This window comes from Rhinolophus hipposideros, assembly GCF_964194185.1.
Source record: "Rhinolophus hipposideros genome assembly, chromosome: 23".
NCBI lineage: Eukaryota > Metazoa > Chordata > Mammalia > Chiroptera > Rhinolophidae > Rhinolophus > Rhinolophus hipposideros.
Window position 1 is genome coordinate 14,808,794 of NC_138069.1, and position 15,844 is coordinate 14,824,637.

Here is a 15,844-nt window from a genome sequence, read left to right on the forward strand (position 1 = left end):
AGAGACTCCTGAACTCAGGGCAGTGAGCACCCACACCACCTTGCCAGTGCCTTCAGGCTCCTATTCAGACGGGTTTGCCACTGGCTATAAATGCTGAGAAGGAAGGGGAACTTGTCGCATATGCTGGAGGCCATTCCAGGGCAGAGCCCTCAGAAATACTTCAAAGGAGATAAGAGTCAGGAGTGGGGACAAATATTTCTCTCTTTCGGTGTGTCTACTACAGACCATATGGATGGCTCTGCTTTCTACTCTAAAAAGATATGAACACTAGACAAAGCAGTAAGTGCTCCTACTGATGGTCTCCAGTCAGGTATTGAAGAAATAACTTCCCTTGATATTAAAACCAACAAATAAAAGACTCCAAAGCAATCCAGTCTGTAACTCAGCATTCTTAAACCAAGAAAAAGATAGGCTTTTTATTTAGAAACTAAGACTTGGCTTAGATGTGAGAAACAATTTCCTGAACTACTTTGAGACACTGACATATGTGTGTCTATGTGTGCTGGGGATAGAGGGAGGTTGGCAGGGTTACAACAATGAGATTTGATTCTTTCTTAGATGGTTGTGAGAAAGGAATCATCTTCTGACTTGGGTACATGCCTACCCGGAGAGATGGGGAAGATAAAGATCCCTGCCGGTTTGGGGTAACTGTAAGAAGGACAAAAATCTCCCTATCTATCAAAATATAAAGTCGCAGTTTCCAATAGTGAAAACTGCCCACATATGAACAGGCTGCTTGGTGGAGTTGAGAGTACCACATGACTGAAGGTACATGTGGACAGGCTGACCTTTTTGTCAGGTACATCGAGGAAAAGACTTAGTTAACAACTGGGTCCCTTTCTGCCTCATATCTAACTGCAAAATATTGTTAAAATAATAAAAATCTAAGGACTGAGTAACACTATCCCTGCTCAATACATGACTGATTCCCAGTACTTACATGTATTAGAACAGGGGCAGCAAACTATTTGTAATGACCAGATAATCTTTAGGCTTCGTGGGCCTTATGGTGATTGTCTCAACTACTCAACTCTGCTGGTTTAGCCAAAAAGAGCCACAGACAATACATAGATGAATGAGCATGGCTATGTTCCAATAAAACTACTTATGGAGACTGAAACCTGAATATCACACGATTGTTATCAGTCATGAAACGTTATCCTTTTGTTTTTTTCCTGACCATTAAGAAATATGTAAAACTACTTAGCTGTAAAAAAACAACAATAACAAAAAACCAGGCAGCAGTCCCACAGGCCATAATTTGCTGGTCCCTGGATTAGAAACTTCATGGCTGGTATTAATATCAACCTTTCAAACTGCACAATTCCAGGAGCCCCTGCAAAACCGTATGTCCACCTCCTTCTCCCTCATACAGGAAATAGCAAGCAGAAGAAACTCGGTAATTCAAGGTGAAGAGCAGAAAAAAAGAAAGACTATGTATTGACCCAAAGTGAATAATCCACACTGGTTATTAAAAAATAAGGCAATCTTGTACCATTGGAAAACTTTTATACTATAAGATAGCCTGTTTTAATGTGGACTAACAAGAGGAAAAGTTAGTCTGAATTAAAGACTTTAAATTTTACTGTTCACCAAGGAAGTATTACTGCAAAGCAGAAGGCCTAACAGGCCTGTTTTAATGAATAGATGACTCATCTGTAATCAGCGCATTAATTGTTGGGATTCAAATGGGTGCTCTTAAAGTACTGGGGAAAATAGATTCATTTTTAAAACAGGTTAAGCATTCCCCCTACAGCCTTTTTTAAAGTATCACTTTGCTTTGCAAACTATTTCTTTCCAAAGACCATAAAAGGAAACTTCCTGACAGATTTATCACAAATTCTACGCTATGAAATTTCAATGGTTTTAAAAAGCCGCATGAGTTTGGGTAAGAAACATTGCATTGTCATTACTTGCAGGATTATAAAAATCAGTGCTGACAGCCTCCCGGCCCCTAGGCTCGACACTCTACCTTTTGCCTTTCTTCGACCCTTTCAAAGTATTTCGGAAAGTATCCTCATCTTGGAGTTTCACTTCTCTTGACCCCGTCTGGAGATTCAGCCGCACATGGGATCCTGCAGGGACAGCCTGACCTACAAGGCAAGAACAGAGAAGGTTCATGAGGTCAACAGTCCTCAGAGGGACACAGGGTGTCTTCGTTCCTAAAGACCAGACTGCTGTACGCAGGCACCTGAATCCATCCATATCTCCGTCCCTTCCTCCCCACTGCTCTCTCTCTCCCTGCCTCCCTCCCTGTCTAACACCAGTCACACATTCTCCTCTTGCTTATCCACATCGAATAAAGGTATGAGGTAAAGTGCTCAAGGGTATCTGCACTTCAATCTAGAGACTAATGTCCCCCAGTTAGAACATGCATAGTATTTAAACCATTCTAGTTTCTTTACATTGAGCTATAAGAAGCCTTTCTGTTATGTACAGTACACGAATGGTGAATACCTACTTACCCTCAGGACATGGCCACATAGCATCCTTTGTGCCCCTCCCGTGTCAGAACCCCAGACAGCTTGCCATTCCAGCAAACTTACACCTCACCACCCTCATCAATTTAATCAGCCTCCTTCTCCCTGAGCACGGGGACTACATCTCCTCCTTTTTTACCCCCAGCCTCTAGGCCAGAGCTTGACACATAAAATTCGTGACACTTAACATATATGAGAAGGAAGAAGCAAGGAAGCAAGAGACTAGAAGGCAGGAGGACATGGCGAGCCAAGAAGGCAGGGATTGGAACCAAGAGAGACAAACAACCTACACCCACCTATCTCAGAAGAGCTGATCCACTAGCTGGAAAAACAAGTGTTGAGAATGGATGGGCTATTCATACACATTGTATAAAATTACCCAAGGATAGTTAAAAAGCAATCTTGCAACATCACACACTACAAATGGAAATGTTATACTTATTCATTCATTCATGCAACTGATATTTACCAAGCAACTACCACTACATACCAGGCCACCGTGGTAGGTAAGTTCTAGGAATACAAAGAGGAATGTTAATTGCTGCAGAGAGAGAGCATTTCAGGAAAAGAGCTCTTCAGGAGACTGGAAACCTAGAAGCAGAGATGCTGCTCTGACACCTAAACTTTTACTCTGCTTCTTCCTGACAGAGGATGGCATCGCCCTGCTGATGCTGAGCTTGATTCAAAAATCAAAACAGAATGACGACCTGGAAAAGTTCCACAAACAGAAGCACACAGTACAAGTTCTCCCAGAAGGATCAGGTAAACCCTGAGTATAAAAGGGTAACAACGTAGCAAGCATTAAGGTTTTCTCAATTCTGGCAGGACCATAGTGAATTGTTCCACCAACCACTGTGCTTCCATCACAGAACCAAGGAGCCAGGGAAACACCAAGCCAAGACATTCTGTTCTGTTCCTGCCACCCCACTTCAGCAGGGAATTTCTGTATCTTTGGCTGAAAATAAATGGGAACATAAATACCTGAGGTTATGTGCATAATGATCCTCTTCTAACCTCAAACCTATCCAAAATGCTTCAGGATTAAAAAACCTATCCAAAATGCTTCAGGATTAAAAAAATAGATATGTTCAGAATAGAGTGGGGAAACCTTTCTCTGGGGAGGCATCCTGAATAAGGTTAAGTTGGTGATTAAATGAGGCAAAAAGTGAGTGCCAGACTGGGAAAAAAGAGAATCCCAAACAGATGGATCCCTGCATGCAAAGGCTTAGACACAGAAACGGCCAGGCTGTTTGCAGGAGGCAAAGAGCAGAAGAGGCTGGAAGCACTGGGAGTGCTGTGGCGGCTGCTGGTTTGGTGAGCCATCAGGAAACCCAGGCGGGAACAGGAAAACAGAGCTAATGGCTGAGGAAGTTGGTTCTGAGAGGAAACGAAGCCAAATACTGGCAAGAACAACTTCTGTCCTATTCCTATGACCATGGGGCAAGAGGTGGCTTCCTAACATCAATCTCATCACTGAACATGTGAAGAGGACAGGTTGTCTCACCTGGACAGATCCCAAACTGACAAATAACAGGGTACCTTCCTGGTTGAATGCTAAGCTCATCCTAGGTATTCCCTCTACTTTGCTGCCCAACTGCATACCCAATCTATCTCTCCAAAACCTGATTTCTCCTGCTACATGTCTCTTTAATTTATACCCTGCTCTGTCCTCCCCACTATGCTCTTGTCCAACCATCACCATCTCTCTTGTGGACACCGCCAGAGCCTTCCAACTGACCCCCCATCTACTCTTACCTCCCAAACGCACTGTTCTTTACAATGAATGACTGTTTTGTGGTTTTTTTTCAAAATACAAATCTGACTATGTCATTCCCGTTTCAAACCTTTTAATGGATTCCTACTGTTCTTAGAATAAAGAAGAATGTCCTCATGCTGGTCAACGAGGCACTTTAGGATGGAACCCTTGCCTGCCCCTTCAGCCTCGTCCACAACTCATTCCCCGCACTGGCCTTTTTCCATTCCATGCAAGAGCCATGCTCCCTCCACCATGAGGCCATTCCAGGCTGCTCTCTTTGCCCAGAATGCTCTTTCCAACCCCAGCCTTCCTCTCCTCCTCTTCTCAATCCCAGCTGAGTCATTTCTGCTGAGAGGCACCCTCTATTTCCTCAGACCAGATCCAGCTGCCCTCTAAACGTTTTCACAGCACCATGACCTTTTTTTCTTTATAGCACTTACCTCAATCAGTAGTTATATTTTAGGGTTTTTTAAATTTACCTGGTTAATATAAATGTGAAGCGAGGGCCTGGCATTTTTATCCCAGGGCCTAGCCCATGGCCTAGCATATAGTAAACCATCAATAATTATTTGTTGAATGAAAAATTTAAAAAGAAAGAGAAAATCCTGACCTAGAGGTGTGTGGAAAGGCCAACAAGGATTTTCACTAAGGCAAGTAGATTCATAATAATTAGTAGTCATGTCAATAGTTATTTTTTGTAGTAAGAGGATTAATACTAATCCATTACTAATAATAGCAGAATCTTGAATTTTCAGACTTTTGATCAAAATTAGAAATGGAAAAGAAAAAAAGTACATGACATTGTAAGTTTCAGAATATAACAGGTTATACCATGCTACGCTGGCCAAGGAAGAGACTAAGATCTTATGTGAACCAATTTATTTTATTTGGGGGAAATTCCAAAATTACTCCTTTCACATAAGCCACCACAGGGTGCAAGAGCAACCACAATAGCATTAACTTAAAATACAGGTTACGTTCATTGAAAATACACAACACCAGCCATGGCAGCAGCAGTGGCAGAGGCAGCAGAAAATACAGTATTTCCAATGTTTCCACCCCACTGGGAAAAAGGCCAAGTTAGAGAGAGAGAGTGTGATCTGACCTGCATAATTCCAGGGCCTCTGTGAAGGGACCACAACACTAGGGAGGAGCAAAGGCAAGAAGTCACCAGATCCATGCAGGTGAAGAGTTAGGGATCGGGGGGCAAAGAGCAAGGGACGACGGGGATCCAGAAAGGCAAACAGGCCTGCAAAGCCTACAGGGTCTGTATCCACCCCCGGCTCCCTGGGGACAGATCCAAGCCTGAGGAAACTGTCCCAATCAAGTAAGGCCACATCATACCTGAGTTTTGACTCCCATTGGGACTCTGTTACTGACTTCAATCCCGGCCAAAACCCAGGTAACAACTGCTTTCTCCAGGGGAATAACAATCTGTGGCAGATTGCACTACTGTCACCAATTTTCGTCCCCCCTGCCTGTATCCACATCCTTTGCTGTGTGACTTTGCAGCTCCTCTTACTAGTGACGGTGGACTTTCCTATCCCGACTTTGGACTTGGCTTGTAACATGCCTTAGTCAGTGGGGTGTTAGCAAACGTGCCACAGAAGTTTGAAATACGCCGTTGTGTTTGGCTCATCTCTGGGAATTGTGCTGTCACCATGAGAACACGCTTCACTAGCATTCCAGTCCAAGAAGGCTGAGAGACCCACAGGCAGACCTGGACCCAAACTGCAGACTGGAGCTAAGCCCAGCTGAACCTCGCCGTGGCAAGCAAGCAGAGCTGATCGGCAGACATGTGAGAGAGACCAAGAGGCTGAGTATCTTTTAACTTGTTACTTTGAACCACCTTTAACTTACACAAAAGTTGTAGTTCCCATACATAGCTTACACTGCCTTTCCCAATGTTAATCTCTTACCTAGCCATAGACAATGAGCAGAACTGGGAAATTAGCAATACTGTTAATGAAACTAAAGATCCTTTTCAAACCTTACCAGTGTTTCCACTGATGTCCTTTTCTGTTCCAGGATCCCACATGGCCTTTGGTTATTTCTCCCTAACCTGTAGTCTGGAATAGCTCCTCAGCCTCCCCGGGGCTTTTATGGCCCAGACACCCTCGGGGAGTACTGATCAGTTCTTCAGGACTGCCTGGTGTCTTCTCCTGATGAAACTGAGGTCATACATCCTTGACAGAAGCACCACAGAAATGAAGCAGTGGTGTTCTCGGTGCATTGTACCACAAGGTTTGTGATGCCAATATGTCTTCTTACTGGTGCTACTGGCCTCGATCAGCTAAGAAAAGTAATCTCCGCTGAGCTTTTCCAGGTAGTAAACAAAAATAATAGCAAACTACCGAACTGTACAGAACAGTGCAGCAGTTTCTCAAAAAGTTAAACATAGAGTTACCATGTGAACCCAGCAATTCCACACCTAGGTGTATACGCAAGAAAATTAAAACCATATGTTCACATAAAGAACTTGTACATTAATGCCCATGCAGCGTTATTTATAATAGCCAGAATGTGGAAACAACCCAAATGTCCATCAACTGATGAATGAATAAACAAACTGGTATATCCATACAGTGGAATACTATTCAGCCATTAAAAGAAATAAAATATTGATATATACACAACATGGATGAACTTTCAATACATTACATTAAGTGAAAGAAGACAGATACAAACAACCACATATCATATGATTCCTTTTAAATGAAATGTCCAGAATAGAAAAACCAAGAGACACAGATTAGTGGTTGTCGGGAGCTAGGGGGTAAAGAAATGGCGCATGACCACATTAGATAGTGGTGATGGTTGCCCAACGTTGTGAATATACTAAAAACCACTGAATTGCTAGTGTGTGTGTATATATATATATATATATATATATATATATATATATATATATATATATATATATATGTCATGGGGGAAATACTTTGAGATTATACAAATCCCTTTTCTCCTCAAACCACATGATTAGGGGAATCGTGCAACAATTACCACTGTGGTAATGATCTAATGCAATTCCCTACTTCCCTCCTTCGTTACACATTAATTGAAAATTCACTGCAAAGAAAAACTGTCACTCCTCCATCTATTTAATTATTTACTTATACCACTATAAACTCATGGATATTTTATTCTGAGTTATAATCCGATGCTATCATTATCTATTTTGTTGCTCAAATTGTTTTAGCTTTGGTAATTAGGAGCTGCTTCAGGTTGGCTCTTGTGTTCTTTTAACAAGTCCCTTCCCCTCATCATTTTCTTTTTTCAAGTATTTCCTTACTTCCTGGTTCCATAAGATGTTCTAAGTTCATCTTGTATTTTCCTTTCTCCAGCCCCAGAATCAACTACTTCTCAAGGAACCACAGTCTCTTTTATTGAAGAACAGTGTTTAGAAACCAAGATCTGGGTGCTAGGTGTGTCCATTACTATTAGAGTGTTATTTTTTATAGACCCTTTCAATGGAGAGAGCTAAGAAATGAGTGTGTGTGTGTGTGTGTCTGCACGTACACGTACATATATGCATATACATTTCTGTATCTATTTGTCTGTATATTAAAAATCATAAGTTTATACATATATGCCAGATTCCAATCTAACACCAGAGTTCAGAGTTCATTTGTCTTCCCCCTTTCCGTATTTGTAACTGCTTTCTCCAACAGTGATAAACCTGACTCTTATTATCCGCAATATATTTAGTGTTCAATTCTAATATGCATATATATACACTAGTTTCAAAATTGCTAACCCATACCACAATGAGAAACACATTTTACCAAACTGATTCAGCATTTATGTACAGTTCTTTTGTCCTTAGTTTTACAACATCTGTCTTTAGTTTTACAGTATCTAGTCAAGATATCATTTCACAGTCACTTAGATTAGTTCTTTTCTTCCCTACCCCTTCAGTGTGATTATGGTGTTAATTGTAATACTTGGTTCATTTGTTGGCGTCTGTATTCCATTTTGTGGTTCCCACTCCTCCACATCCTAGTTTGTTTATTTGGGGAGGCATCTGAAGGGTATGTGAACTATTACTCTAGTTCTTAGAGTCAGAGCAATACAAAGAGAAATTACTGTTGTTTTAAGCCACATTTTGAGGTGGTTTGTTCAGGACCATTCCAATGGTCCTAAAACCATGAAGTTAAAAGTGTCCAATATAAAGGACAGTATTTTTTTCTGAAATTTTACAGTTTCTATATCTTTTTAGTGTTAAATGTCCTTATATAAAGTGAGATTAATAATGATGATGGATGAGAGTGGATTGTTTCTCATGTTAAGGCCCTTAACTCAGCAAAATAAAAAACTGTTCTTTATATTGGACACTTTTATATTGGCCTCTGGTCCCCAAAATTTTCTTTAAAGTTTTTCTGGTCCATGAAACACCATAATCTGGAAACCAGACTAGGGACAAGTGTCCCTAGATGCAGGGAGAGAATTATTCCCATTATATACTGTGTTTCCCCAAAAATAAGACCTAGCCAGACCATCAGCTCTAATGTGTCTTTTGGAGCAAAAATTAATATAAGACCCGGTCTTATTTCACTATAATATAAGACCTGGTATATTATAATATAATATAACATAACATGACATAATATGACATAACATAATATATATTATATATATATTAACATTATATTAATTTTTGCTCCAAAAGATGCGTTAGAGCTGATGGTCCGACTAGGTCTTATTTTCAGGGAAACACGCTATTTTAAATGAGTGAATTATATGGCATATAAATTTTATCTCAATAAAGTTGCTTAAAAAATTCATTTCTTTGGACAAAAGCAGAACTTTCTTTTGAATCCCAAAACAGTAATTAGTCTATCGGATGCAGTCCCAGGTGACAGCAAGGATTTCTAGGGGCCAGTATAGGAAGCTAAGCTCAGAGCCTAACACAGCCCCAGAAGGACAGTTCTGGGCAGCATAGGAGGAAGAAAATGGGCCTAGAAAGGCTGAGGCCATGAAGCACCTGGTCAAGAGGGAACCCTAGTAAGAAGGGCAGGTAAGAAATAGTGATCCAAGATGTCAGAGCCAACACAAATGCTTATGAGAGGCAGGCAAGTAAGAGGGAGAAGTGAGGAGGGTCACCCGTAAGACAACAGGGAGTGGTGAGCACTGAGAAAAATGCCTCCTCTGAAGCATTCAAATTTTAACACATGAAAGCCAAACAAAACATTCATAAATGAAATTCAGCCCATAGCCAATTAGTGAGTGCTGGAAAAGTTTCACCTATTTGCCTGACTCTCTGTCCCAACTCCTCCCAGTGTCCGGCGATTAAAAACTTGCCTCTCTGGGACTCACAGTGGCAGGGTCCTGCTCAGCTAGCGCCCGCAGTGAGAACGCATGTGGCCTGACTGCCCTGCTTCGGTGAGACAGGACCAAGTGATATGGATGTCACAGAGCTCTCGTTTCTGTCTTGGCATCGGATGCCCCAGCAGTTACATGGCTTTTGGTGGGGGAGGGGACACAACAGCGTATCTTCTGTAGACTCCTGCATGGAAACCAGCTCCTCCAGGGACATCTAGGTGCTTTCAAGTCATACCTGGACACAATGGCAGAAAATCAAGGGCTATCCAGCTGTGCCACCATGAGCCCTGGAACTCTGCTACCCACTCAGCTCTGTCTTTGAGGGCCAGGTGAATTGAACCAAATTCCTTTTTCTGTCTGATTCTTGAGGCCTTTCTGTGTTAAATGAAAAGAAGCTATTGTGTTTGCTTTCCCTAATGTATTAGATTGTTGTGAAGAACAAATAAGAAAGCACTGTGTCAGTGCTCAGAAGAAGTTAAGTGCTTCAGGAAACACAGCCCCAAAAAGGTAAATGTCAACAAGGATGAAACAAAGACTTTTTTTTGACCAAATCCTGTAGGTGTACGTTAACAAGAGTAAAAATTCCCAATATGCTGAGTTTCTGAAGGGCAGGGACCAATTACTTGTGCCCACAGCTCAGGCTCAACTCCAGGCACACAGTAGGCCTCCACAAAGGTCAGTCTGAATGCCAGCCCTCTGTCACCACTCCCCAGACCAAAAGGAATAGATGGACTATGGAACAGGAAGCAATGCCCTCACCTCACCGGGCCAGTCAGAGCTGAGACTTTACAGGCCCAGTTGCCATGACAACCACAGTCCTCTCCAGCTTTTTTATTCAAAACCCCAGAACAAGTCCTGGCAAGATCCCTAACTCACACAAATGAGCATCTATGCTGTCTCCAAGGCAAGACTTGAACTGAACCAGTAATAAAAAAATGTGCACAAACCTCTCTAGGGTGCTGAACTCTGCACCAATGCTTAATGTTATTATTTGTTTGAAGGGAAACAAATGGAGACCTTTTTTAAAACAGCAAAACATATCGTGAACCAGTCTAGATTGTATGATTGTACTTGTATTTATGCATTTTCTTTAAAAATTACACAATGACAAAAGGAGAAAAAAACAAAAATATTCTCCAAACTGACTTTTCACTCTAAGTCCCAGAATCTAGAATCTAGACAGGGCCCTTAGCAGAGTTTTCTGGCATGGTTTCTAAGCAAGGGTGGAAACCTCTCACCTGCATTAAAGTCCCTCAGAACAACTGACTCCACTGTTTTCCTCAGCGAACAGTGACCCTGAGAGTTCCCATCACCCTCCAGAACTACCCTCCAAAATCTGACCTGCTGTGACCTACCTCATGTCTCCTTCCAGGCCTCAAGGACTGACAACAGCTAGTCACCAACCTCTACGTACATACCAAATTGACGAAAGCAGAGCTCTTCCAGGACAAGCACTGGCTATGCTACTTAGACTTCCTGTGTTATAGTCAGACAGGTACTCTGAACAGCCATCAGGACAAAGGCTCAAAGTAATCGTACCCAGGACACAGCGAGCCTCTTTGCACTCTAGGCTCCTTCTGCCACAGCTTACTGCACAACCACTGAGGGCCACTGCTGTATGCGACACTGGGAAGGAAACCACAGAAACAAGACCAACTGCTGCCACTGAGGAGTATGAAGTAAATGAGGGAGCGTGGGATCAACACTCAGAGCTCCAAGGCCAGAGAACATCTTTCAGGCAAGCAAAGAAGCAGGCATATTCAGGGAGCAATGAGTAATTCCCCTTAAAGCATTTGGAGCTCAGTATAAGAAACAGGGAGATAAGAAGCAGGGAGGCGGGTTGGAAAGCTATTATCCTTGCTTGACCTGTCAGACATAATAAAGCTTGAACTAGGGGAATGGGTCAGGAATGGGAAGAATGAGACAATAGGAAGGGATGTCAGATTCTGACCAGGAAAACTAGGCATCCTATCATGGCCCTCTCAGGCCTCCTTCCTCAAAGGGACCAGACCTTAAGCATGTGTAGTGACTCCTCCCATCAGCCCACGGGACCTGTCAGAGCTCCAAACTGTAACAAAACCAGGGAAGGAATAAAGAACAGGGGAGAGGGGCTTCTTTCACCGAGAACCTATAATCAGCATCCCACTTCTATTTCCTTGCCTACTGATTGCCTCTGTCCCCCTTCTATCTCTAGCCTCAATGTGTCCCCTGCTCCTCTTTAGCTTAGAAGAAGACACATGAGACTAACAGGTACAGCACAGCCTCTTAATCAGAGCACTTGGGCTTTTGCATCCATGCTGGGAATCTGGTTTTCAATAACCCTGTTGACTGCTATGGTCTACTAGTTCCTGCCATTTCTCTTTTCTTTTCCTTTTTAAAGATACGGTCCCCACCTACCCCATACTCCTTCATGCCAACAAACTCTTGAATGTATTCAGACTTCAATCTATTTTCAGTTGTGTGTGTATGTATGTGTCGGGGGTGAGGAGACTGAGAAAAGGCTCAATAAAATTAGAAGAGAAAGCGAATCACCAAGAGACCAAGGGCCAGGCACTGGAAATAAACCACAGCACAGCAACAATACTTCCAGCTTTCTAAAGCCACATAGGAATTGAAGCAAATAAAGCTGCATTTAAAAAATTCTCGGGTGGCTGGTTGGCACAGTGGTTAGAGTGCAGTACCTATAACACCAATGTCACCGGTTCGATTCCCACATGGGCCATTGAACTGCGCCCTCCACAACTAGATTGAAAACAACGACTTGACCTGGAGCTGATAAGTCCTGGAAAAACACACTGTTCCCCATTTTCCCCAATTAAAAAAAAAAAATTTCTCACCATAATTGGTGTTAACCATGAGATACTAGCAGTGAGCCTCACTTAATAATGAGGAAGAGGAAAATGGCAAATCGGAAGAGAAGGAATCAAATGTGCCTATTTCCCAGGGGTCAGGAGCCTTAGCTCCACTACTGCTCATTTTCTGGAGAAGACTCTAGGGCAGGGGTGTCCAAACTGCAGCCCATGATCCATTGTTAATTGGCCAGCAGCAAATTCCAAAAATATATTTAGTTTACTTAAATGAACCAGGTGAGGCAATACGTACTTCACCTCGAGTGAGTGGCCCGGCTGTTTGTGTATTTTACCGCATATGGCCCTTGGTGAAAATCGTTGAAAAAAGTTTGGACACCCCTGCTCTAGGGGATTCCAGAAGAATGCCTGCATTTCCCACCCTGGCACAATTTCATTAGCAGCTCATTAGCAGGAGTGGCAACCATTTCTGACTCTTGCTTTTTATAATATTTATTGGTTAATTGACACTTTGAACACAGGTTGACTGAGAACCAAACCAAAGTGCTAAAACCATTCATTAGTCAAATTTAAAACACAAAGATTGTATTTTAAACATACCCTTTGTTCTCAATTATTTCCTCAAACAGAAGTCATAATTTAATGAGGCAAAAAAAAAACAACACCAAAGTGCCAAGATACTGAGCTTTAATTTTTAATCCTTTTTTCCCCCACCCATCAGTCCCCAGAGATCCTGACATCATAATTGGCTCTATTTGTCCTCCGTTACAGCACCTGCTACCTACCTCCATAGCCAAACATGGTTCTATGAATAATTTCAAAACAGTATCAGCTACTCCTGACCCTACAATTTCCTTCGTACCTGTTGCAAAAGCCCTTCAGCTAGGATGCTCCCTGCAGTGAAAAGAGAAGAAAATTTATATAGGTTATGAATGGAGCAAAATCCCTAGGATAGAATCTCTCTCTAGATCAGCTCTCCAGTATGGGACTCTTAAATCTCTTTTGGGAGAAGGAGGGACAGAATGCAAATCAGAGCAGGAAAAGAGGGAGATGGAGCAACAGATATAGTGCAGAGAAGGCAGTCAAGGATACAACTGGTCCCAAGTCCTTCCCCCAACCCCATTGTGGGAGGGTCTCCATTAAACACAAGCAAGTTGAGCAACAAAATGAGGTCACTTGAGCCTTCCTTAACCTTTCAAAGTGTAATCATCATCCCAATTTGTTGCCTGTTAGCTTAAAGTTCCGGATCATCAGTATTAAGAGACCTATTAAGTAATGCTATGCTCTGCTTTTTTCACCTGCATTGCAGTTTGACCAGAAGGAGTTCTAGCCTCTAGTGTTTGGGTGACCTGGGCAGTTGTCCGTCCAGTGGTGGAGGGCACAGGCTGAGGAAGATCCAGGTTCCAGGTCCAGTTCCACCACTTAATAGCTGTGAGACCTTGGCAAAATGACCTCTGTGGCCCTTGTACAGAATGGGGCTGAGTACCCACTTCATCGAGTTCACTGTGAGTAGTAAAAGACAATGCCTGTGGAATGCTTGGGCTGACTGCAGAGCGCTCTCAATAATAGCGTTTGCCTAGCTCTTGCCTCTGACTTGTTGAGTTTTCCCAGCTGTGAGACGGGGACCAGTGCCATGACAGATTTTCAGACTGAGTGTTAACAGGCTCTCAGTATATACCTGATTGAATTCTGTGGAGGAGATGATTTCTGTGTAACTTTCATGTCAGACTGCCTCCCTCATTAAGGCTGCAAAAAGTTCAATAACAATGAAGACTTCAGTGCATCCAAATTGAGAGGACAGTCAATGAGCTGGTTAAACCATGCCTAGACCACACTGAAAACGCCCACTACAGCTTTCCTTGGCTGGGGCCACCAGCAGGCCACCCAAACCCACTTAAGATGAGGCAGTCTCTATCCCACTCCCCAAGACATCCGAACAGAAATCAAAGAGGCAACAGCATAACCTAGGCAAACATGGAGAGAATTTAAATGAGAACAACTGCCAGCCAGCAACAAGGAAGAAGAGTTTCAGGTTTCCTGATAAAGGAAATCACAGGCTTAAGCCAGTTTTGCAACAATGCACCATCAAGCACATACAAGCAGCTGCCCTGCTCTGGCTTCCTGCTCCTCAGGGCACTGCTGGCAGGTGCCCACCCAAGCATGGCAGAGGATGCCTGGATGTTTTGGGCTGCTGAGCACAAGGTTGGAGCTCCAGCAAACCTGCTGATGTGTCTACTTCGGAAAAGCAGCCTGTTTCACACCTCTATCCCATCGTCACAACAGCTGATGCTGCTCCCGGCTGCACCTCCCTTCAATGCTCCCAATCCTGAGCACCTAACATGAATGCTACAACTGTTCTCTACCCGCCACACACTCTCAAGTTCCCTACAGGGACCAGGCAGTGCTGGAAGTTCTGGCCTTCGCTCTACCTCCCACGCATGAATAGATTCACTCCCTATTGAGTACTTCTGGACTGGATCCCTTTTGACAAAAATCACCTCCCAAAAAGCCATCTCTAGGACATCCTCTTTCCACTTTTCACTTTCCAAACGAGAAGGTAAATCCCTCAGAAATCCAGGGACACAAGCATCATGAGTTAGAAGGGACCGTAGGAGATCATGAGACCTAATCTCCACTGGAAGGATAAACTGTTCCTCCTGGTGCCAAGCCTCCTGCCATTGCAGCCAGGCACGGCATCCCCCCACTGCATGGGCACCCCTCTTCTGAAAAACCTTCAGTGGTTGTTGCCCTCCAAAGTACCCAAACCATGCTGGTGTTCCAGGCCTATCTAACCCAGGAAGGTCCCTGCCTGATATTCTCTGCCTCATCATCCCTCCTCCACAGGTACCCCACGCTCTGGCCAAATGAACCCCATGCTTTCCTTGGTTCCTGATACTGCCTCTTTGCTCGCTTTTAGCAGGCCAAATTCAAATCCATTTTTAACGGCATAGCTTGAACAATTCCATGTCCGTCCTTCCTTTCAATCTCCAGAGTGTCTTGCTTATTCCTCTCTAATAGCAGCACTTCCTCAATTCATTTTCTCTTAGTCATTTGGGTTCTTGTTACTCATTAAACAGACACTTACTGACCACCAATGATATGCCAGCTTATAGGAAAATCAAGGATCAGATATGGCCTCTCTACTCTTAAGGAGATCATTAGTCTAGTGAAGGAAACGAATCCATAAAAATATGATACTTCTCAAATTTTCCACAGTAGGTTACAGTCCTCTTGAAGTCAGGATATCTTTATTTCTAAGCAGAGTGCCTGGTACATAGTAAATGTCCACTACATATATGTTCCAAAACAAAGATGAGTGAGTTTTCTGAGAAGCAAACAATTTGCTCTTTCTGAAATGTGGAGCAGAGGGATGTATTACTGCAAAGACAGTTTTTAATTGGAGATCGGGGGAAATAAACCTTAATAAATACAACATGTATTTTTAAATGAGGTTTAATTGCACAGTATCACTCCTC

General features: G+C 42.8%; 1 protein-coding gene across 5 annotated transcripts in view; it reads right to left on the reverse strand.

Moving 5' to 3' along the window:
- SIL1 (SIL1 nucleotide exchange factor) overlaps nt 1-15,844 on the reverse strand; it is a 186,527-nt gene that overhangs the window by 84,616 nt on the left and 86,067 nt on the right. For all 5 annotated transcript variants that reach the window (XM_081035640.1, XM_081035637.1, XM_081035638.1 and 2 more), the window contains one exon: nt 1,973-2,093. In XM_081035640.1, the coding sequence (XP_080891766.1) occupies nt 1,973-2,093 (121 nt within the window). The remainder of the gene's footprint in view (nt 1-1,972; nt 2,094-15,844) is intronic.